This window comes from Gouania willdenowi, chromosome 24, assembly GCF_900634775.1.
Source record: "Gouania willdenowi chromosome 24, fGouWil2.1, whole genome shotgun sequence".
Taxonomy (NCBI): domain Eukaryota; kingdom Metazoa; phylum Chordata; class Actinopteri; order Blenniiformes; family Gobiesocidae; genus Gouania; species Gouania willdenowi.
The window spans coordinates 6,028,470-6,053,611 of record NC_041066.1 but is presented as its reverse complement, the minus strand read 5'-3'; the positions used below and the strand labels follow the sequence as shown (position 1 = coordinate 6,053,611).

At 42.9% G+C, this 25,142-nt stretch overlaps 1 protein-coding gene across 8 annotated transcripts in view; it reads right to left on the bottom strand.

The window, feature by feature from the left end:
* Positions 1-25,142, bottom strand: part of dlgap2b (discs, large (Drosophila) homolog-associated protein 2b) — a 179,929-nt gene that overhangs the window by 41,196 nt on the left and 113,591 nt on the right. For 6 of the 8 annotated variants that reach the window (XM_028439206.1, XM_028439207.1, XM_028439209.1 and 3 more), the window contains 3 exons: positions 13,320-13,537; positions 2,414-2,567; positions 1,093-1,312 (listed from right to left, as the gene is read on the bottom strand). In XM_028439206.1, the coding sequence (XP_028295007.1) occupies positions 1,093-1,312; positions 2,414-2,567; positions 13,320-13,537 (592 nt within the window). Of the gene's footprint in view, positions 1-1,092; positions 1,386-2,413; positions 2,568-13,319; positions 13,538-25,142 lie in introns of all 8 variants that reach the window. The other 2 variants (XM_028439211.1, XM_028439213.1) reach the window with 2 other exon arrangements.

Below are 25,142 nucleotides of genomic sequence, written 5' to 3'. Positions count from 1 at the left end.
AACACCAATGACACTTAGTGAGGGATTTACTGCAAAGATGCTGTGTGCACAAAGAACCAGGATGGTGTAATGCTTGTATTGTGTTGCAGTTAAGCATGTTTAAAGAAAAAATAAATTTGTGATACGATCCAACAGTAACCACCATTATTAGATGAAGGTCTTTTGATTAAAACATTGTTTCTTTCTAAAACCACAGCCTCCTGTAAAGGCTTGTGCAGGTCTGCTGGATCCCATCCCAGGTGATATCGGGCATAAGTCGGGTTACACCCTCAACACAATAATACAAGGCTAACTTTTTTTGTTGGTTTGGTTGAGAATAATGCCTACAACTTGAGTTTAATGCAACACAACACAAAAAAAGTGTTTAGGATCAAGTTATTTACTTTGGCAAAAATTTGTCAAAAGTGAATGAAGTGGTCGCTCTATGTGCAACCAGTTGTTTTTGTGAATGTTTCCTAGTCTTTAAAGCTTGTCGACTTACCTTAATGTGTTTAGGTTTTTTCTTTTTTTCAATTTTAAGATATGAAGTTGGTTCAAATGTGTGCTATTATGTGTTGCAACAACCGAGCAAGGGAAGGGCAGTATAGCACTCCACTACCCCTGGCCCGTTTTGAAATCACCCCTCCCTAAGTAACTGATATAGGTTTTGGACAACACATATATAACACCACAGTTTAACATGCTCAGGGTAGGGCCTGATCCTTTTAAAACATGCCATGTCATGTGGTGGTGCTGTGAAAAGTGTGCTGTGCCTGTGTCTTGCCATCTCACATGTTTAAAATGGGACCCTCCCACCTTTAGCCTAGTTTACAGCTCAGAATCACCACAAGGGGACGGCCAGAAGCTTAGCTAACAATGCATGAGTCGTGCAAAGTAATACGTAAGCAGTAATGCAGTGGAAAAGAAACAGAAACACACACTGTAGCTTCTAAAGAAAATCAATGGAATCACTCAGCCTGGCATGTCCGATGCTCAAAGGGTTCCCCACTGTACATATGTAGGTATGTCGAGTTTGTGCGCTTGTATAGGATGAATGAGGATATGTAGCCCAAGCCCTCTCTCGCTTTGTGGGGGGAGGGGATTTTTTTTTACCTGTTGTGGATCTGAGAGTTGAAGTGACAGTGGAGGATGTCATTGAAGGCAAGCAGTCGTCATCCTGGGAATAACCAGCCTGAATTGCACGGAGGTAACTGTGGCTTCGAGTGCGGAACGAACCGGGCAGGTCCAAGGCCTCCATGGCCTGGGATTCTAGTTCACTAAAAACGGACTCGCAAACTGACTCAAACTGGCCATTGACCTCAGTCTCACTCACCTGAGAGACAAAAACAGGAATAGCAGTCCTTAATTTTTCCTCTTCCTTTCTCTTTCTCACTTTGATTCTTCCCCTTTGCACAGCAAATATAAAGAAGGGTTAGCATGATGCCCTATTCACTTTTGACCTTAAATTAAATAAATGTGAGATCAAAGGAAAAACCAAAAGCAGAAATATACAATCTGTCCAAAAACATTCAGATTCATGTAGCACATACAGTGTACAATACACAACCTACAGGGTCCAACCTTCATATACAATCATAATAACTCAACTAAAAATGCATAAACTATCCCTGAGTTATTGGAAATAAAAACTTGTAAACTGATTGATTTGGAGTTGTATTTGTTGTTTTATTCATTTACTTGATTCCTCAGAAGGAAAGAAGTAAGGACGGAAAGGGAGGGGGAAAAGAGAATAATGAAGTGAGAAAAGGAAGATGGAAGTTAGCAAGCAAGGAAGGAAGCAGAAAAGGAGAAAAAAGGAATGCAGTAAGGAAGGGAAGATGGAAAAGGAGGAATGCGAGAAATAAGAATGAATGGAAGGAAGGACGGATGAAAAGGGAGAGGGGAAGGGACAAAGGAAGCAAGAGAGGAAAAATGGAATGGGAGGGAGGAAGGAGGATGAAAAGGGAGAGAGGAAGGGGAGAAGGAAGGAAGGAAGATAGGAAGTAAAAGGAGGGAGCGTGTAAGTAAGTAAGGAAGAAAAATGTGCTCAGTGAAAAAGCTGTGAACATTCAGAGCTTGTTTGGTTAACAGATTATCATCCTTCATAAATGATGGCAGATTGTCTTTGACATGTACCATGTCAATGTCAGAGTGAGCAAATGAAACCTAGCCCAAATGTTAGGGCCTGTGTATGAAACTGATTAAAAGAAAACTATTGTTTTTAAATTCATAGGAAGACTTTGATGTACAACAATTACATTTTGTCCAGCTCTGTTGGTCTAAACTGTTCCCACCACTGTTGGCCATTTGCTCTGGTCTGGATCTCCAATGTCCTGCGGATGTCTCTAGTTCTACTGCATACACACCAGCTCAGTGCACACACCTAGCCACGTCTCCAGGTGTTTCCTTTGTGTGAGGCAGGTGGGACACTTACCTGGCTGACGCAGCTAGCCTGACTGAGAGTGCTGACAGCGCGCATGTAGCTCTGGTTGCGGGAGCGAAAAGGTGGAGGATGGAAGGTTGTGGTAGGATCCAGCGTGACACTGGGGTGGGGTCGCATGTCTCTGGTTTGCAAGTGGTAGTGCTGGCTGAACAAGAAGAGGGGGGATGGAGAGATACACTTTTACATTTCAAAAGTAAAACATGAAAGAACTATAAAATACTGAACATGCAGACTTAACGATTTGAACTGTGAAGTATTTATACGCAACTCCCATTAGAAATCAACCACTTTCATCCCAAAATCTCTGCACATGAATAAGTTGGCTACAGCTCCAATGTATTGGAGTTATTCAATTTTTCCACCACAGTAAATATATCAGCAAGCTGTTGTGTTGGGGATGAAACAAAAGTGATCAGAGCCCTGCTGAGACATCGCTACCAAAAATATCTCTGAGCGTTGTGCGGCAGCAGGGGTGACGAACACATGACGCTTCGTCGGGTTGACAGAATTTGGCTGTAACTATTAACCACACAGTCTGAACGCAAACATTCCCAGAGAAAAGTGAAGTGACTGAAAATGTCCCTGCGTACATTAGCGTAATGATTTAGTGATGCTGAGATGACGGTAGCACCAGGGCAGCAAACACTCTGACATAAAGCTATGTCTATATGAGCATGTTAGGTGAACAATCTCTTTCTCATCTTAGGAAGAAAAAACATATTAGGATGCTTTGTGAAAGGTTATTTTTATAAATATGTGGTGAAGGGACATATTATACCTCTAAGACAACATCATTGGTCAGGTTCTCATCTCAGCTTCTGTACCTGCTTATCCTGTATAGCAGTGTTTCTCAAATCGGGGTATGTGAACCCCTAGGATACGTGATGGAACCACAAGGGGTACTTGAGAGAGAGTGAAAAATTATCAAATAAATTGGTCCAACCCCAGGCGTTTGATGACAGGAAATGATAAAAAAAAACTATTCAAATAAATCTATTCAGAAGCCACTAAAACTTGTTTTTCAATGTTGGGGTTGAGACCCTGTGTGGGGTCACCTGAAATTTCTGAAAATTTGAATATGTTTTTGAAATTTTTTTTTAAATTATTAAAACAACACACAATCTTAAACAACTGTATTTCTATACTTTGACTTTGTGAAATATAAATCTAGTTCAAATAAAATGCAGTAAAAAAAAAAATATCTCTGAGCTCAAACATGGGGTCGTCAGAAATTCTTGATATTAAAATGGGGTCACAATCCAAAAAAAATTGTGAACCACTGCACTAAATACTGGTTCTTTCCACTTATTTACAAAGTTAAATTCTTTAAAATGTGTGTTATCACTTGTTGTTTTTAAATAGTTTTTTAAGCAAAATGTTGCAGCTGGACAAAGGGGGTACTTGGGGTGAGAAATCAGATAAAGGGGGTGCTTGAGCAAAAAAAGTTTGAGAACCACTGCTGTATAGCATGGTCCTGCTCCCCAAGACCCCCTATCCTGCATGTTCTATTTCATCTGACAGATGGCGGTGCTTAAAGCACTGGATGTTCCATCTCGTGCATGCACAGGTCGAGTAATTATATCAACAAAGTCACCTGTGACCCCTGGATGACCCGGAGAGCCTATATCTACCGCTTTCATCAGGTGATCTGTTCCTTCTGTCTTTTCGCGATTGCGAATAACGATAGCAGGTTGGTTGTTTGCTATTCACAGCTTGTTGCTTGTAGCTTGGTAACCGCAAGGTTGGCGCCTCGAGTGTTCTCGTCCGTTAGACGCTGCAACTCGCTGTTTTCCCTTTAAGTAGGGATGGGACTTAGTGACCAGTTTACCAGGGGCTGCCTGAGGTGCTTCTCAATGATGATGGCGGCGCGGGTGCACGCAGCGGCTCCTCTCTCTCCCTGCAAACCTATATCTGTGTGTATTTGTCCGTCTTCGTCGCGTCCACTAACCCCACTAACCCCAAGGCGCACATTCACCCGCGAGGTCCTGCTCGACATCGGCAAAACCACAAATACGGAGGTTAATCCAGTGCTAGCGGAAGAGCTACGGGACTGCGGTCTGCTCCGGAGGCCTGCTCGATCACCGTCCCCCACTTCTGCAACAAGCCCAAAGTGGAAGCGCCACGGTCGGAATACAAGGAAGCAGAAGAGGGGGAAGCGTGGAGGTATCCGGGCTAGGCTAGCGGCTAGCCCTCACCGGCCGGCTATCCCGACCATCACTCTGGCCAACGTACGCTCGCTGGATAATAAACTGGACTATATCCGCTTACTCCGAACAACTTCCAGGACTGTGAGTGAGTGTTGTGTCTTTGTTTTTGTGGAGACATGGCTTCATGACAGTGTTCCGGACCATGCTATTCAGCTAGCCGGGCCAACATGCTACCGGGCAGACAGAGAGCTCGTCGAGGGTGGAAAAACTCGCGGCGGGGGTCTGTGTGTTTACATCAGTGATGCCTGGTGCCGAGACGCGGTGGTAGTGTGTAAGCACTGCTCACCAGTTGTGGAGTTTATGGTTATTAAATGCCGGCCATTCTACCTGCCGAGGGAATTTAGTGCCATATTGCTGGTAGCAATTTACATCCCTCCTGGCTCCACCAACAACAGGAGTGAGGCTCTGAATGATCTCCACAAACACATCAGTGCGCAGCAGACAGCACACCCTGATGCTTTTCTCATCCTGGCTGGGGACTTCAACCATGCGAACCCCAAGAGTGTGCTTCCACAACTTCATGGCCACATCAAGTTTCCCACTAGAGGTAATAATATTCTGGACAATGTTTACACTGTAAACAAAGGGGCCTACAAAGCCCTCCCCCTCCCCCACCTCGGAGCCTCAGACCACTCCACTGTTATGCTAATGCCAGCATACAGGCCACTGGTTAAAGCCATCAAACCAGTTAGGAAGCAGGTACGGGTGTGGCCTGAGGGGTCCACAGAAGCACTCCAGGACTGCTTTTCCACCACTGACTGGAGTATGTTCAAACAAGCAGCCACCAACAATAACATCACCGACCTCCAGGAGTACACAGAGACCGTCACGTCCTACATGGAAAAGTGCATGGACGATGTCACGGTCACCAAGACCTTCACCATTCGGGCCAATCAGAAGCCATGGCTGACAGGTGAAGTCCATAGGCTCCTGAAGGCCAGGAACACTGCCTTCAGAGCTGGGGACGCGGGGGGCCTAAGGACTGCCAGGGCCAACCTGTCACGAGGCATCAGATTGGCCAGGAGGAAATACTCCAGGAGGATCGCAGACCGGTTCACCGACAGCAGAGACACCAGGAACCTGTGGCGGGGGGTCCAGACCATCACGGACTACAAGCCCCCTCCGCAGACCTGTGACAGCTCCACCTCTCTGCTAAACAACCTCAACAACTTCTTTGCTCGTTTTGAGGCAGACAACAGCACCCCAGCACAGAAGACGCCACCTTCTCCTGGTGACCAGGTACTGACGCTTTCCCGGGATAGCGTGAAGCGATCCCTCCAGAGAACAAATGCACGGAAAGCGCCAGGTCCCGACAACATCCCAGGTCGTGTCCTGAGAGACTGTGCAGAGGAGCTCACAGATGTCCTCACCGACATCTTCAACTCGTCACTGAGCCAAGCTGTTGTCCCCACATGCTTCAAAGCCACCACCATCATCCCGGTCCCCAAGAAGCCGTCTCCATCCTGCTACAATGACTACCGCCCGGTCGCACTAACCCCCATCCTCATGAAGTGCTTCGAGCGGCTGGTCATGCAGCACATCAAGTCTGCCCTCCCCTCCACCCTGGACCCCTACCAGTTTGCATATCGGCCTAACCGATCGACCGACGACGCCATCTCCACTGCCCTCCACTCAGCCCTCACCCACCTGGAGACCAAGGACGCCCACGTCAGAATGCTGTTCATCGACTTCAGCTCAGCATTCAACACCATCATCCCGCAGCAGCTCATCCACAAACTGGACAACCTGGGCCTAAGCACCCCCATGTGCAACTGGCTGCTGGACTTCCTGACAGGGAGACCACAGGCAGTTCGGGTCGGCAGTAACACCTCCAGCACCATCATGATGAACACGGGGGCCCCCCAAGGATGTGTGCTGAGCCCCCTCCTCTTCACTCTGCTGACCCATGACTGCGCCCCATCTTCCAGCTCCAACCTCTTCGTTAAGTTCGCGGACGACACGACTGTGGTGGGTCTCATCAACAACAACGATGAGTCAATCTACAGGAGTGAGGTGAGCAGGCTGGCCTCGTGGTGCAAGGACAATAATCTCCATCTGAACGTTGAGAAGACGAAGGAGATTGTTGTGGACTTCAGGAGAACGCACACCCAGCATGCTCCTCTGACCATCGACGGTGCTGCAGTGGAGAGGGTGAGCAGCACCAAGTTCCTGGGTGTGCACATCTCCGAAGACCTGTCCTGGTGCCTCAACTCTGCATCACTGGCCAAAAAAGCTAATCAGCGCCTCTACTTCCTCCGCAAACTGAGGAGAGCAAGAGCCCCATCCTCCATCATGCACACATTCTACAGTGGCACCATTGAGAGCATCATGTCCAGCTGCATCACCGTGTGGTACGGCGCTTGCACCGTGTCCTGCCGTAAGTCTCTGCAGCGCATCGTGAGAATAGCTGAGAAGATCATTGGTGTCTCTCTTCCCCCCCTTCTGGACATTTACAATTCACGTCTCACCCGCAAAGCCACCAGGATTGCAGGTGACCCCACCCACCCGTCCTACAGCCTCTTCAGCCTGCTGCCATCTGGGAGGAGACTGCAGAGTCTCCGTGCTCGAACGAGCAGGCTCAAGAACAGTTTATTCCATCAGGCTGTCAGGAGACTCAACTCCCTCCCTGCTCTCCCTCCCATTCGTCCACTCATCCCCTTTCCCTTTCCTGCCCCTGCCTCCATCCCCCCTCCGCCTCCTTCCACCCTCTGCCCTCAGTTGTCTACCCTCCTTCACCCCTCTGCCCCCTCTGCCCTCCACTCCCCCCCCTTCATCCTGCCACAGTCTGCCCCTACAGGACCTGGCATCACCCCCCTCCACCTCCACCCCCTGCGTGCTCCACTAATTCACGCACCCTAAACTCTGCACAGCCGTCATTGTATTGTTATGCTATTTGCACACTACCTCACTTTTTAACTTCATCTGCACTCTGTTTATATTATTAATACTGTAATTTATTTATATTCTACCTCATAGTAATTTATCCACATTCTACCTCATTGTTGTTCGTTATTTGTTATTTGTTGTCCGTATGTCTTTAGTTAAGTTATTTGTTGTATAGTATTGCTAGTTGTTTTTTTTTTTGTGTGTTTGTTGTGTGTTTTAAGTGCTCTTTTTATGCACTGCAGGTTTGCACTGGGGGTTGGGGGGGATTGCAATTTCATCTGTGCTGTATGTTTAACATGGGGCATATTTGACAATAAAGAACCTTGAATCCTTGAATCCTTGAATGAGTACCGTACACTTTGATGTCATCGGCGGTGATTCGCCTTGTGATTGTGTGCTGGTTTAGACTCGGTGGCTACACCTCTGTCTCTCTACTGTGATTAAACAGCTAAGGTTACTCTGCTGAGTGTGCATGCTGAGCGGCCGCGTTGCTCGCCGCTGCTCTCTCGCTCTCCTGCTAACGGCAGTGTGCACGCAGCGATTTTGTCGGGTGTTGCTCCAGTTAGATTCATTGGGAGCACAGTTTGATCACTCCAGGCCGGTGCACTCACTGGCCTGAGTGACGTGATAGTTTCCCCAGATGAGGCTGTGAGACCGGATGCACGCTGCCCCCAGCCTCAGTGCAGGTTGATTGACGACCTTCGGACTCGCAGCTATAACATTGCTGCCCGAATGGGACGTTTAGGTAATTCTCTGTCACACCTGGTAATGGCTTTGTCGAGTACCTTGCAGGATTCCGGGGTGGAGCATGCAGCTCAGTCCCTCAGCGTTGCCTCATTGCAGACATTCGCATTCATGAGCAGGGAGCTCATGTCGACGATAATGCTGACTCGTCGCCAGGTCTGGCTGGCACAGTTCCCTCTATCCTAGCCATGCCGCAGAACATTGCGTTCTCTTCCGGTTGTGCCGGGCCAGACCTTTGGCCCTGCGGCATTGCAGGCCTTGGAGCGTTGCGTGCAGGTTGGCCAAGCGAGGCAAAAGTTTGCCAGTTTGCGCCAGGCTCCCCATGCCCCTCCTAGGCAGGGACATTTGGCAGGAATGGGTGCAGATCACCCATACCCACGGCCGACTGCTCATCCGTCCGGGCAGCCCAGGGGCCTGCAGTTCATAGTGCCAGGAAATCGACGACGCTGTGCAGCCACGCGTGTGGCAGCTGCTCTGTCACCGTTACAGGCTAGCGGAGTTTCAATACTCCCCTATCTGGACGACTGGCCACCAGCACAAGGTGGAGGAGGGAATACCTAATGTTGGGTGTACCCATGGGGAGGGTAGCCTCCCGCCGGGAGATTGTCAAGACTGACGCCTCTCTTATGGGTTGGGGTGCTGTGTGGCAGTCCAGGACTGTCAGGGGCTTGTGGAGTGCCCAGCAGAAGCGGCAGCACATAAATGTGTTGGAACTTCAGGCTGTATTCCTGGCGCTCAGGCACTATCTCCTTGTTCTGAAAGATCTGCATGTTCTCATCCGGTCAGACAATACCTCAGCTGTGTACCACATCAGCCACCAAGGCGGCACCAGATCTCTGACGTGTCTGCGCGTGGCACACCGGCTCCTCACGTGGGCTTACCCCAACGTCCTGAGCCTCCAAGCAATGCATGTTCCTGGTATCGGGAACACTGCCGCAGATCTCCTCTCCCGTCAGAAGCCTCCATCCGGGGAGTGGAGACTTCACCCAGAGGTGGTGGCTGTGATATGGGCCACATTTGGAGGGACGCACTGGCGCATACCTGGCCAGAAGGCCTACTTTATGCATTTCCTTCACTCCCCCTCATACCAGCAACGCTTCACAGGGCTCAGCAGGGTGGTCTCCGCCTGCTTGGCCGCCTGGTTGCCCCATGCTGGCCAGGAAAACCATGGTTCCCGCTGTTGCTCAAACTCATGCGTGGGACACCATGGTGTCTTCTGGAGAGGAAAGACCTCCCGTCTCAGGTCAACAGACGCATATGGCACCGGTGCCCCAGGGCATAAAGTGCTATTCTACTAGAGGCATGGCTGCATCATGGGCCGCCTTGAGGGGCGTTCCCCTGCAGGACATCTGTGCTGCAGCTACCTGATCCTCATCATGCACCTTTGGGCGACCGTGGCTCAGGTGTTAGAGGGTCGTCTTCTGATCGAGAGGTTTGGGGTTCGATCCCAGTACCTGACCATGTGTCGAAGTGTCCTTGGGCAAGACACTGAACCCTAAGTTGCTCCCAGTGGTTGACTAGCGCCTTGCATGGCAGTCCTGTCCCATTGGAATGTGAGAGTGATTGGGTGAATGAGCTGATATGTAAAGCGCTTTGGGACTGCTTCAGAGTGGTTATAAGGCGCTATATAAATCAAGTCCATTTACTATTTTTACAGGGTGAACGTTGCTGATGTCCAGCCTATGGCAATGGCCGTGCAGTCTACAGCTTCAGGCCTTGAGTAGGTGAGGATTCTTTCATGACCTTTCTGGTATAAGTCATCCAGTGCTTTAATCACCGCCTCTGGCGGTCAGTAAGGATTAAATAGAACGAGAGTTACGTATGTAACTACGGTTCTATGAATCCTGGATGACCGCCAGAGCATCCTGTCACTCAGGATCCTTGTGTCCTTGCAAGAAGATTTTGACAAGAACAGATCACTTGATGACACCGGTAGATTAGGGCTCTCCGGGTCATCCAGGGGTCACAGGTGACTTTGTTGACATAATTACTCAACCTGCGCATGTGCGAGATGGAACATCCAGTGCTTTAAGCACCTCCTCTGTAGGTCATCCAGGATTCATAGAACCATAGTTACATACTACATGCTACCCTTTACAATCACATGTGATGTAAGTTTTGAATGACACAACCTCTCACCAGTGCACTACAGAAAGACCCTTATTAGCAAAATGATTTCATATAGTAAAATACACATTGTATCCTTGTATCGTCTTTCCAAAAATCAGCAAAGAGATAATATTTTCACCCAAGTGCATTTATTTATCTGTTAGTTATGTCCTAAAGGCATACTGAACTGATTTAGACAAAATCTTAACCTTACGCCATGGAAGATTTAATTAAATATACTGAATATACTAAATATACAATATACTGATTCTTGATCAGCTTAAATCCCAATCTCTCATCATTGGCCAAATTAGTTTGTAATTGACCAGTCTTTAGGAGATTTAGTTATGTTGGGTAGGTTGCAAATTAATCCACCAAATTTCATCCCGATTGCACCTGTCAGTACCCAATACGTTCTTGGACCTGATCATTTCAGATTCTTTCAATGCATGAGCGAAATGTGTCTACATCCGGTCAACCTATTTTACGACAGTTCGTGTACTATTTAAAAGGTTGAAACCGTGCTGTTTAAAAAGAATTTGAAATGTATGTTTTGAGTGAATTCCGATTTATTTCGGTTTGGTTTTTGATTGTCAATGTTGTGTATTGTCTTTTAATCCATTTTTTAAAATTAACGTATAAAAACATCACAAAACAGTCACATATTTAAAATATTTAATAAACTTTGTATGGTCGGTTTACATTAAAATTTCACGTCCCAGCAGCTCTGTCGTAAGGATTGCAAGTGAAGGAAACGACATGGTCTACGCGCATGCACTGAAAGGATCTGAAAAGATCAGGCCTGTGAAAAGAATGGGCACTGAGGGCCGGATTCATTAAGATCTGAAATAAAGGGTGGTAATTCAGTTGCTTCCCTAAATCCTTTAGTGACACAGTTCCCTCATCTCCTGCGTGGAATTCACTAAGATTGCAGCAATCATTGGTGCACAAGCAGAACTGGTGCAGACCGCCCCTATTTAAATGAGCGTTTTGCTCGTTTAATGTGGAGACGTCAGTGCGCACAAGCACACTGACATTTGAGGAAGTTAAATTTGAGGCAGATGGACTTTTCTGTCTGTTACACAAATATTAAATAATGTAGAAAACTAAATAAACAAATAAAAAGGTTATTTTCTGTTTATTTTTTCTAAAACAACAACTTTAAAACCTAATGATATTTTCCCCCCTCATTTAATGTTGATGCTCCATCAGGTCCTCTAACTTTGCTCTATAATAGACAGATTAGGACAGAAACCGTCCTATTGATCTGCGATTGATCGGAGTTAATATATATTATGGTGGAGGTTTGCGCTCTCTGAGTGCTCTTGTTCATTTTATTCATCACACATTTGCAGTGGATAAATCAAGATATTACCAATCATTACCAATATACAGCACTGGACAAAATATAATTTGGGTCAATAACGAGTTAACAGTACAATGGAAAGCCAATAGGTTAGAGCCATGTCAGATAATATTTCATTGTTAACAATAACGAACTGAAAGGTTTTTATTTCCTCTTCTTTAATTTGACAGTGAATCCGTCCCCGAGTCGTCAGCTGACTTTACATTTCATCAAATGCCTCAAATAACTGAAAATTGAGCTCTACTTGCAAAAAACTATTTAACTCAGACATCAAATGGACGACAAACCCATTCATTGAGAGACTGCTCAGTAGAATGAGTAGAATAATACAATTCTGGAAACAAATTTAGAATATATCATTTTAAAATATTTATACTGAACACTTTAACGTGCTATAAACGGCTTGTGTGGAGTGCTTTGTAAAATGAAATGTAATTATCAATAGAAGGTCTTTGATAGTACAATAAATCAATAATACAAAGGACATCTGAATTACTGAGATGAGAAAAGCAACAGTGACAGGATATAATATCCAGTGCAGTCAATAATGCATGAGACACGCTAATTCAAACTAATAAATACCATGAAAATAAACATATTTAAGGACATGTTTATGCCAGTGTGCAAGATTTCAGGCTGTTGTGGAACAAGTCCACCTCAAGGAGAACATGCAAACCCTGCACACAAAATCAAAAAGAGAGGCACTTCACTAGAGCTCCGCTCCAGAATGTATGAGTTTTCTTTGCATTTACAACCTCAAGTGGTCAGTAAATGTTGCATTTTTTTAAATCAGAAACTAAAAGCGATTAAACTTAGGCTTTAAAATCATTCAAGACTGACACTTTACTATCACAGATACGGCAAGGATGTCAAACTTTTTATTGTTCAGCCAGGGGCCAAATCCGGACCAGTTTGATCTCAATTGGGCCATAGATTTTAGGTGGGGAAAAAAAAAACTATTTAAACGTCATTGTTCCCTCGTTTTCAATATCAGTTTAATTCACTTCATTTGTTCACAATTTTTGTGTAATTTCAAGGAATTTTGTGCAGTTGTTTGTGAGAAATTGCTAAATTTGTGGACAAAGTGAGAGCTCTTTCCACAATTTGAAAGTAAAATAACTACATTCATGTGATATAAACAAAGGAAAAATGCAAGCCCCTAAAAATGTTGTTGAGTTTAATTAAATTGGTGAATTTGAGATATCTACAACTGGATTATTTGGTAATTTACACAATAATTCATTTCTTCTCTGTCTCTCTCTATTTTTACTTTCTTCTGCAGGCCCAATCAGATGCTCTAAAGGGCCAGAATTGGCCTCCTAGCCTTTAGTTTGATGACAAATTCACGTAAGTTAATAATTATACTAAATCTCAAAGTCAGCCCAGACAAGTGTTTGATATGGGAAGGTTTTACTTGATATATGAGTAAATTGTAACCAAATTATAGCTGTTACTGATGCACAATGCATTAGAAAGAAAATGTAATTAGCATAACATATTGCAACGCAGCACGTAATCTTTAACCGCATTGATAAAACCCTTGCCTTCTGCTCTGACACACTGAGCCGAGATAAACCAGGGATACCTTTGGGAGTCCAAACGGTGTCTCTGCATGGCTGATTTGAGGACAAGAGCGTCAGGTCGAATGCCCTTCTGAGGGGAAGTCTTGGGGCTGGTGTCTGAGTCTCCGCTATCATCGTCCACCTCTCCCATAGCTTTAACATAGCTGCTGCTCCTCATCCGCCGACATGGGATCTCGTCGTCCTTCTCACCAGGGTATCCACTCCACTCATCCTGGGGAACCTGTGGGAGATGAACAACATCTGAGTAAAACACTTTAAATCATTAAAAAACGATGACTCATTGTTTTGCAAAAAGATGAAAAATTCATCTATCTTCTATACTAGCTTTTTCCTGCACTAAGGGTCATGTTTCACATTGGATGAAAGGCGGGTACACCCTGGATAGGATGCCACAGACAACCAGGAAGACAGGAGTAGCAGGAGACAACCTATGCATGCACAGGGAGAACCTGCAAACTCTACACAGAGAGGTCCTAGGAAGCATTTACATATATCTGTGAGGCAGACTACCCATTGCACCACCATAAGGTGACCATACAGTACGTCTGGATTTACCCAGACATGTCCTCTATTCATGTCTTGTTCGGACTGTCGGGAAAAAATGTCCAGGTTTCCCAGGGACCCTGAACGCATCGAGGGTAACACGTGTAGGCACCTGCTGCTCGGAGGAGCTTCAGAGCTGCTTTCAACCTCGCACTCTCCGGACAAGCCATGGTGTCTGTATCTGACTTTTTCATCATGTAATAATAACAGTAATTATATCATGAAGATGTCAGCAGATCATTGTTCACATCAACAAGGGAAATCCACAACACACGCTAATTTTAATGACTGTAACTCGGTTAATATTTGCTCTATCTGAGAAATTCCAGCAGCTCCTGAAAGCTAAGGAGTTGCACAGCCAGTTTAATGTCATTACAGTAATTTTACACACACGTGACGAAATCATTAAAGATGCTGCTTTGTTTTGACAAACATGCGAGGAAAAGAGGAAGAGAAACTAAAATCCAAGATGAATTGAAAGAGACCAAATACTGGTGGATTTAATTAGAAGACCATGATCCTGGATGATAAAACGTCCATAGAAGGTCCAGAGAGAGATTTGAAAATGAAGGAGCCACTGGGAGAAACTTAGAAAGTAGAAAGTTAAGGTAAATTTTCCATCATCTGGTCTAAACATTATCACCTCCCTCATGTCTCCACAGACAACAGACAGAATATAGTACACAGTCAGCATGGAACCATGGGTTGTAAACTTTCAGTTATATACTGAAGTGTATATTTAACAATTATTTAATGTTCTGTAAGCCTTGAGTTTTTTTTCTTTTTTCCTTTATTCATTTCTAGCAGGAGATGTTTCTCATTGTTTCAATGATTGAGAGACTTTAAAAAAGTATACATCATATTTTTCAAGGACAGATAAAGTATAATAAAGGTGATTGATTTCAGTCATTTTTGAAAAGTCTTTGTTATAGAGACAAAATGATTTTTAAACCATATGGACAATAACTTACTTATCGACTCTATTGTATTTTGCCGTTACAAGGTAGATTCAAGAAAACATCGAGTTCTTTGAGTATGTCGAGGTCGGCTCAAGTCTCCTTTTTGAAAGTCAAAATATGTTTATCCTACACTACCATCATGAAAAATGTCACAGTTAAATATGATTTAGTTGTGTGAAGTAGTGATTATGATGTTGTTATTTACGTCACAGTATATCAATAATGTCTCTCTATAGTCACGTGTTCTCCTTGCTCTCTGTATTGCACACAAACAGATCCTAGTCCACAAACAGACTCGTGTGCTCAAGCACAGGTGAGTACACAACCACCATTGGATAGAGAGTGCACGGTGGAAATTATGTTGCAACAACAGACGGAGCAGCAGACTAAATATCTGTTTTCTTACAAAATCCCGTGGTGGTGAAGATGCTAACATTAGCTCTCAGCGAGTAGCAGCTGGAAATTAGCAAGGTGCAAAATCTGGTGCAGACACCTTTTTTTTTGTAAATAGTGTATGTGTTTGTGTCTATCTGCCACACTTGAAAACTTAAAGCTGCAGTATGTAGAATACTCTCTTCACTTCGTTTTGAAACCAAAACTCAACCTCCCTTTTTTTCAATATAGACTAGTAACAAATGTAGGGACGTTATCTTGTATTAGTGGAGATTTTTCTGGTGTTTTAGAGAGACTGACATGAATGCACGTATTACTCTGTAGTTGGCTCATCTCCGCCACAAGCACACAGAGGGGGCTGTGATCTCAGCTGACTAAGCGGCAGCAGCATTCACTGTAAAATGAAATCGCCTTGAATGAGCTTCTCTTAGGTTTACACACGATTTATCTCGACTGTCCTTGCTCTCCCTCTGATGTGTGTGGCAGATCCAGTCAAGAAAGTCCGCGAAGATGCAAAGCAAAAGCGTTCCATTACTCCTCAGTGTTTGTGACCTTATTCTGTTTCTTCACCACCTCGGTCTGCCTTTTTTTTTGTTGATTTGCTGTGTAACTGTTGTGTCTAACGCTGTTATAGGGACTTATAGAGCATCTGCAAATGCATGTTTACTACCGATGGTTCTTGAACAATTCTGACTTCAGTTGAGGAGCCAATAGAAATGCCCAAAACAGCTTATGGATCACACGTGTTTGTAGAAAGATTGGCTGACATCCAGATCATTTACAGAGCCAGAAGAAGGAGATTAAATCCATTGTTCTTCAGAACACTTTGAATTACAATATGTTCAAAGATTATTGTCGATTTTTGACCAAAATTATGCCAAAACAATCTTACGAACTTTAAGGAAACACTGTAACAGGATGAAATTCTGTGGGACAATTATTAAATAATTACCTTTTATAAATGTTACATTTCTCTGTGAAAACAAAAGTACTGATTCATGTAGAAAACAAGTAACATTCAATCCCTTTTTAAATGCTAATAAAATATACCTTAAGCATCTCCAGTTTCACTCTCATTGGTTTTAATTACGTGTGCCCAGTTTTCAATTGGAGACATAATAGAAGTCTGAATCTGTGATGTTAGTGTGGCGTTGTGCACTAAACGCTGTGAGGCTGTATCGATTGTCCGTGTAGTGAGGAGGGCAACACTGTGTCAGCGATTGGCACAGAAGTAAAGGTTTTCCCTGAGGACGGATCACTAAGTTAAAAAACAATAAAATAAAAAAAGCCTCTAATGCACATCCACACACTGGCTGTAGCCAGGCTGAAATATTGTCACAAAAAGCAGTGGATGATATTTCCTACTGTTTTCTTTACCGGCTTAACTGTACAACTGTCAGTACATGACATACATATGTAACTCAAGGCACTCAATAGTAAATAAATAACATTACTGTGTGAAGGCAATAATAATGGTTGTGGTTATTCATATTAAAAATGTAGCCACCAATTTCTGTATATATCAATGGGAAATCAAAGAATACTTCAAAGACTTCAGGCTTTTCTCACGTACAGTATAGGCATTTAGGGCTTATTGTGGTGTGCATGCTTTTTCTAAAAACTGCAAAGGACAAAATTTCTGTTCATCTCAAAGTAGAAAGGTTTCAAAGAGGACAACCCCTTGACTGTTATTACGGTTAAAACTACATTGTTCTTTTCTTAAAATTAGCATAAATATTCATACATGAACAGTGTGTACACATACAATTTGTTCATGAATAGTGAGTTTCCATGTAAAATGGTAATGTGCAAATGAAAGAATTTATACAATTTTGCAATTTTACATTTGGGAATAATCCGTGTATGGTTTACTCTTTGGTTATTCAATTTCAAATAAAAAAAAAACAACAACAAATAAATGGTGTGGTTTTTTCATTGTTTTTCATTGAAAATAAAACAGATAAGCAGTGTTTTTCTGTTTTAAAATTGAAATAAGAAAATCATAAAATCGTTTCGTTTGTGTGATTTTGAGATATTTACGGGGAATTTCTTATGCAAGAGCTATATGAGATCTTGGTTGTGCTATCCTGGCTTCAAAATAATATTGTGAGTTACACAGGGTTCAACAATTGTTCTGCAAATATTGCACCTCTGGGGGATACGAAGCATAATCAAGTATGTCATTTACAACAATGGTACCCAACCATTGGGCTGTAGACAGGTACCGGCCTATGGGCCATTTGGTAAGGGACTGCAAAGTAAAAAATAAAGTGTGTAGATAAGTATATGATGTACCAGTGCAGAAGGATTTTAGCTTAGTCAGATTGGTCAAAATTGCGTGAATACTGCAGTACTTGGACATAACTGTGCAGCTGCGGGATTTGCTGAAAGTGCATTAAAGCTGCAGTATGTAGAATAATGAGACTTGTATAGAAACAACCATGATCCTCCCTTCCCTCCCTGTTTCAAAACCTACCTTACCAGTATTCTCGTGAACGCGCACAACTGTGTAGCAACTCTTTTCTCAATGACTAGTGACAAATCTAGGGACTTTATCTTGTGTAATTGGAGAGTTTTCTGGTGTTTTAGAGACTCTGACATGAATGCACGTATGACTCTGTAGTTACTGCCCTGAGCAGCTGCTGCTCAGAGCAGGGTGAGGACCACCACTCACGGATCCGGACTGTAAAATGAATTACGTCTGTTCTCTCCACCTTGGATATGCTTCTCTTAGGTATACATTTATCCCATCTGTTCTCACTATCCCTCTGAAACCAGTACGTGGGGCAGACCCTGCACAGTCAAGGGGATCTGCGAGGATGCAAAGCGGCCCGTTCCACCCGAGTATGTTTGGGACTTCATTCTGTTGCTTCACCACGTTGGTCTTTCTTTTTCTGCTTGCTTTGCCGTGGAGCCACTATGCCTAACGCCACAATGGAGACTTCTGCTGCTGGAATGTCCACCATTGCACTGGACGTGAACATGCATCGACTTTAGTCAAGCAGCCAATAGCAGCATCCCAAAACGGCTCATGGAGCACTCCGTTTGTAAAAAGATCTCTGATTGGCTAAAAAATATCGCTTCACACTCTGGGATTTCTAAAGCCCTTATACAAGCCAAGAGAAGATGTAAAATTACTGTGTCCACTTTGAATTTCAATATGCTCAAAGGTAAGGGTGTAACAATACTTGTATTTGTATTGAACAGCTTCAGTACAGGACGTTCGGTTCGGGTACAGGGTTGTGCACGGGTGAGTTCCCGGAACGGAACGGAAGTTGCATGTCTTTACTTCCACCTGCTGCTACACGTGCAGCCCGTACGTCATGGCTAACACTAGCGAGAAACCAGAGCTGGAGGACTCTCCCCTGTCGCTAAAGTCTCCTGCTTGAGAACACTTCGGCCTAGGGGTGAAATACTGCAACAGAGAAAGACAAGTGGATAAAACAAGGGCAGTGTGCCGACATTGTTCAGCTGAGATCGGGTATGTTTCCAGGAACAAGACGAACATGCTAACTCACTTGAAACGGCACCAACCGAGTGCGAATATCACTGCGACAAGAAAGAAAACGTCCTTAATGCAAACGCAGCTGACTTCGGCATTCAAGCAGCCTCTGCCAAGCAATTCAGATCTGGTCAAAGCTATAACAACTGCCATCGGAGTCTTTATAGCAGCGGACAAAAGCTGTTAACAAGCTGTGAGGAGCTTATTTTTTTATAATATTTGATGTATTTTTTTTTGAGAGTATTATTAGCATTTTTAGAAACTTTATTTTCATATTCTGTATAATGTTAAATACATTGTTGGTTTACTAAAGTTTTTAATGAACAAGCAAATTTATGTTTTGCATTTGTAACTGCCAGCAGATCTGCACTTATTGCAGACAATGTGGACAGAACTCTCAGATTCCATCTGAGAGTTCTGAGAGTTCGGCTCCTTCCATCAATGACTAGTGGCTTTCCAATAATGCTGCCAACGTAATCCGAATTTTGCGATAAATCAGGAAAACCTGTTATCATAACTCCAATCTTGTGGATGCCTCAGGACATACGGGCTCTCCCATTGCCCCTACTCCTTGTTGAAAAATTTGACCAATAGCGTTGACAGACCAGCTGATCAATTCCATAATTTAGATTTAGGATCGGGATGCAGATAGAGGCTCCTATTACAGGTAGATTAAGCCAAGACAAAAACAAGACAAAGAGCAGCAAGCAGGAAAAAAGGAGGGAGCAAGGAGAGCAAGGAGAGAGAGAGAGAGAGAGAGAGAGAGAGAGAGAGACTAAATTAGTTAGTCTAGTTAACAATCTGTAGCTGTCACTGTATTGGATTTTTTACTGAGCCCATTATCCAAGCAGACATTTTCTATAAAAGAACTAACTGCACCTTGAGTAAAGAACAAAAATAAGATAATTTGTATTTTTGCTCTCATTTGTCTCCTCACTGTATTAGTTTTAGTGAGTGCAGTGACCGGTGTTTCACTGCATACAGTATCTCAGTGAGGCTTCAGGCTTGTCACTGACACTTAAAGCAAGGCTGTTTCCACACAACACAGTTGGAGAACCACTGGACTAAATGGTTGTGTAAATACTTGTAAAAAAAACAGATAAATGTGGATCAAACATGCAACATCAACATTAAAAAGGTTGTCGCCATGTTTACAGTAAACTCAGTGCCCTCTGCTAGCAGCGAGGAAAAAAACTAGGTCTTCATCATTTTTTCAGTTTCATTTCTTCATTGTTTCCATAACAATGAGCAATAGCTAAAATAACTATACTGTAACACAGAAAAAGCATGAAAGAAAAGACCTAATCTAGTGTAAAAATACATCACAACCTAATCTGCTACACGTGCGCTCATTCTCTCCCACATGGGCAGAATTACAATGCAGCTATTGCCTGGAACTTAATTAATCACACCTAAAGACTGCAATAGCAATAAAGCAAAAGTATCATCTTCCTCCCCACGTGCAGCCGTTTATCGTTCAGGGCTGCACATTAACGAGGCGCTAGCTCATTAGCATAGCCCACATTTGACTGTTGAGCCTGAAAGATGCTGCTCAGCTGTGCCTGAGTGAAGCAGCTTCACAGACAAGCTGCTTCACATTAGCCACTACTACACTCAGGATACCTGAACAAAAAGAACCTGGGGATAGCAGCAGCTAGAAGGAAAAAAACGCTTCCATATTTTTAATTTGTGTGTGTTTGTTTAGCATAGCTTTTCAATTAATGATTCATCAAATAATCATTTATAAGCAAAGATTTTAAAGCCACGCCACATTATTATCAAGGGAACAAAAAAGCTGAAAGCCCCTCCAGGTTTGTTAGCCACGTCTTCAGCTTTGTTACAGGTGAACGATAATAAATGCTTAGTGATGAACTAGCAGAGGCAGGTTTATCCAAGCACAGATACTTGTTATGAAGGTTTCACAAAGACTATAACTTCACTCAAAGGTACTTGTTGCATGAACTGTGTTTAAAAGCGTGGCATAGGCTCTAATCCGTTTCTATTGAGTTGCTTTTAAAGTATTACTTTTATACTCTTTTTAGGTCTTATTTTAAATTTCAAATTTTTATTATTTGTTTTATTGACACATCTTTATCACATTTGCCAGCTCAGTGTAAACAGGGTATTTAGAAAAACGCCTTCTTCACAGGTTTTTTCAGCATGGATATCAGATCCTCAGACTCACATATTCAAATCTTCTACGTGTATCCATGTGTGAAATAGTATTTATTTATATATTTACTGTATTAAAATAATTTTATTCATATGCATTTGTGTGAAGAAGGATTTCTGCAATTTACATTAGTGTTTAAATAGTCCATTTCTTTTATGGCAGTGGCAGTTGCAGTATCAATATACCGACATTCTATCCGTATGCAGCGCCCCTCATTGGCCAGTTTAGGTCACGTGACTAAGATTAAACCTAAACGTAAACCTAAGCCTAACCTTAAAAATTGTTTTGCGATATAGGGTTATAACCTAAACCTAACCCTAAGACGCTACGTACATGTACTTCGGTAAACGTACCAATAGGCAACTCTACGAATACACACTTTCTTCTTATTTTTATCTTATTTTTTTCTCAATTGTTACTTATTTTGTATTTAAAGTTATATATAATAAAAAATATATATATAAATAATATAACGTGTGTGTGTGGTGGGGGGGTGCTGAGGAATGGCTTACCCAGGGAGTACAACATGCCAGAACCATCTCTGCTTAACATTATACTAAAATACTACATATCATAGAATAGACCAGTAATAATAATAATAATAACAATAAACAATAAACTTATTAATAATTATCTAATGCCGAGGTTACCAAAGTGGGATAACCCCCAGGGTTACGCAAATTGTCATAGGAGGTACTGTACATGGATAGAAAATAAAAACTGGAAACTAGAATATAAACCAGCAGTCAGGAGCCTCCATGCATTACCACAAATTACTCATTAGCCGATGTAAGACTACCCATGGTTACAGATTAATATTCTTTCTATAAAATATATTACATCGTCAAATTTCATTGTAGGGCTACATTGTATGTGATATTACATCAGTGGTTCCCAACTTTTTTGGGTCGTGTTAGCAAGATAACTTGAAAAGTTATGAGTGGATTTGGATGAAATTTTCAGGAAAATTGATAATGATGTTCTGGCTACCAAAAAAAAAAACAATAAATATATATACATAAATTACTAACTATCTTAAACGGATGGACGGAGCTCAAACCTACTGTATATCTCCCTTTCCACTTTGTGGCAGGGGATAATAATAATAACTAGAACTGCAAGCAGTTATGAAAGGGGGCCACGCCTTCCGGCGCGACTCAGCCCCCAGGTTTTGTGAAGCCCATGGAATTACGTCACGAAAGAGGACGGGCTTGGGGCGAGCGTCAGGACACAGGCCAACGTGCCATTTGCTGTGAACAGGTGCATATGAAGTTTTGGAAGATGTGATTTAAAATGTGAAAGTTACGGTCCAAAATGTGTTTGCACTCATTATAGCGCCACCTCGTGGCACACTTTTTGGTATGGGTGGTCTGTGTGCTCTTCTATATGTACCCTGTAAATTTCACATTCACAGCCCTCAACATAATACTTGAGTTGAAATAAATATTTGTTGTTTATGTTGTAATAAGCCACGCCCACTTTGACAAATCAGGAGCAACCCAGGGTCATAATCACCAAATTTGGTAAAAATAGGTCTTTTAAGAAATATAAATGTCCCGTATTTGCAGTGCCCCCTGATAGCCTAAATTATTCAAATGTGGATTGTACCCCCACAGTAACTTGCCAACCAAGGATCTCAGATTTGGTGTTGTTAGCATTTATTTTGACCGAGATATGCAACAGTTCGCATTTTCAAAGCTAGCTAGAAAAATTTACTCGTTAATAATCTGAGCATATTTTGACTGGACAAAATTATTTTATCAATTTTAGATCAGGTCCAACTGAAGACTCTACGTGACAAGTTTCACGCTGATTGGACAAAACCCAAAGGAGGAGTAGGTTTTTGATGTGAAGGGACTTACAAAGAGCAATATGCCGTGGGAGTGGGCGTAGGCTATGTCAGAAGATGCGACTCTATTTGGGGAACACATGGATTTAAATTTTATGAAGATGTGATTTAAAATGTGAATGTTACAGGGCAAAATGTGTTTACACTTACAGCACCACCTAGCGGCGCACTTTTTGGTATGGGTGATCTGTGTTCTCTTCTATATCTACCCTGTAAATTTCACAGCCCTCAACATAATTCTTCAGCTGAAATAAACGTTTATTTATATTTTATGTTGAAATGAGCCGTGCCCACTTTGACCAATTGCGATTAACTCCGAGATATGGCCTCAGGGGTGACCCAAGGTCATACCTACCAAATTTGGCAAAAATCGGTCTTGCCATTTAGGATATATGAATTTCCCATATATTTCCTAAATCATTCAAATTTTGCGCATACCCCCACAGTCACATGCCAATCAAGGATCTTCGATTTGGTCTCATTAGCATTTATTTTGATTTATTTTTGCACCAACAAATCTCAAGGTGGAAATGGGCGTGGCCTAGCTCAGCTGATTCACTGCTATCCAGGAAATCTGTGGATATGAGACTTTTGAATATGCAACATACGATGTGGGAGTTATAGGCCTTGACCTTGGTTATAACACCACCTGCTGGAGGACATATGCAAGTTTCAAACTCCATCAAGGTATTGATACCCTGTGGTCACACACCAAATTTGGTTATCCTATCTTAAACAGTTTCTGAGAAAAGATGTCCACTTTAACTTGGACACACAGACGAAGCTCAAACTTATATCCCCCTTCCACTTCGTGGCGGGGAGTAATAAGGCTGTGGATGCTAAACCTTAATAAATCCTTCCCGTAGTCCCTCTGAGGGTAATGCAAGTGTTTAGGTGTTTGGGTGATCGGGGGATCTTTCATCCCCCCGCTGTCTCTAGCCAAAAAACAGCATTTGCAACTTTCCCTGCCTCCTAGCCCGTACCAGTCTCGCATCTCTGTTCTTATTCTTTATGACAGTCCAATACACACTAATGCTAGAGTATCACCAGCCCCGTGGCTGTTCACGGTTGTCTACAAATTCACTTTTCTCAAACTTATATCATGGCGGAGCCAGCAAAAAAGGGAGAAGACCTTTGTCCGAGGAGTGGAGGAAAAAAAAAACGGGAATCGGATTGACAGAGGGCTCAAATCCACTTGGGGAAGGCATATGCTGGATGGTGAGAGCTCAAAGAAAAAGGAGGCTGTAAATTGGATACAGACTTGGCGATGTCCATGTTCGATAGTACCCACCTCTTCAGACATTTCTTCGTGTTATCCTTCTACCGTCTTGGGAGAGCAAATAGTGTGTGTGTGTGTGTGTGGTGTTATAATTAATTAAAACATTTTAAAAATACTTTTTTATTAGACATTTTAGGGGATCCCATTTAAATTCCAGGCGACCCCACATGAGGCCATGACACCAATGTTTGAAAATAACTGCATTAAAATATAAATTTTTTGGGTGCAGGAGTAGGGGGTACATGGCTTGAGGTTAAATGTCTGAAGGGGAACAAGAGTCTGTGAAAAGTTTGGGAAACACTGATGTAATGCGTTATACTTTATAAAACAAATCATTTTGAAGACAATTTAAAATGTAAAAAACAGCAGTATTTTTATATTGTGAGCAGAGCTGGTTTCTAAGGGAGAACATCAGTGGTTATCAGTGTTTTGGAGTTTTTCATCGAGCAAACAAACATTTGAAGCAAGAATGATGAATTTCACCCACTGGTATCGTAAAAAGAGGCATCGTTCCAGTTTTCAATCAATGAATTTCCCTCTGAACGAGAACGCTGATCTGTACAGGGTCTCAGTATGTCTCTCTGGGCTCATCAAAAAACTATTGCCAAGCTCCAGGAGCAGATTATGGTAATGCAGGGCCAGTATTCCTATAGGTGCAATGAGGCTGAGTCCAACCAAGGCCACTCGGATCGGAAAGGACTTCAATTTTAAACTGAGATCAATAACACAGGTGAAATTTGGGAGGAAAAGGATATCTAATACGTAGAAGAGCTAAATCAGAAGACTGGGCTTTCCAACAGCCAGAGCTCTGAGATCAAAGTCCTGCAGACCAACAACAGGAAGCTGATGAAGGCTGTGGATAAGGAGGAGCAGAAGGAAAGCCTGTGGGAGATAAACTCACAGCTTTGGAAGAGGAGCTACAGCAGAACCAGGCTGAAAAGGGTGAGATGGAGAAAATGTGGGAGGGAACATACAAATCTCTGGAGAAGTTGGAGCAGAGCAACCAGAACAAGGAGCTGCTGGATCAGAGAGAGGAGGAAGAGAAGGAGTTTGAAGAGAAGCAAGAAGACCACAGAAAACAAAACAATGAAGAAGAAACAAAGCTTCTTCATTCATCAAAATTTTCC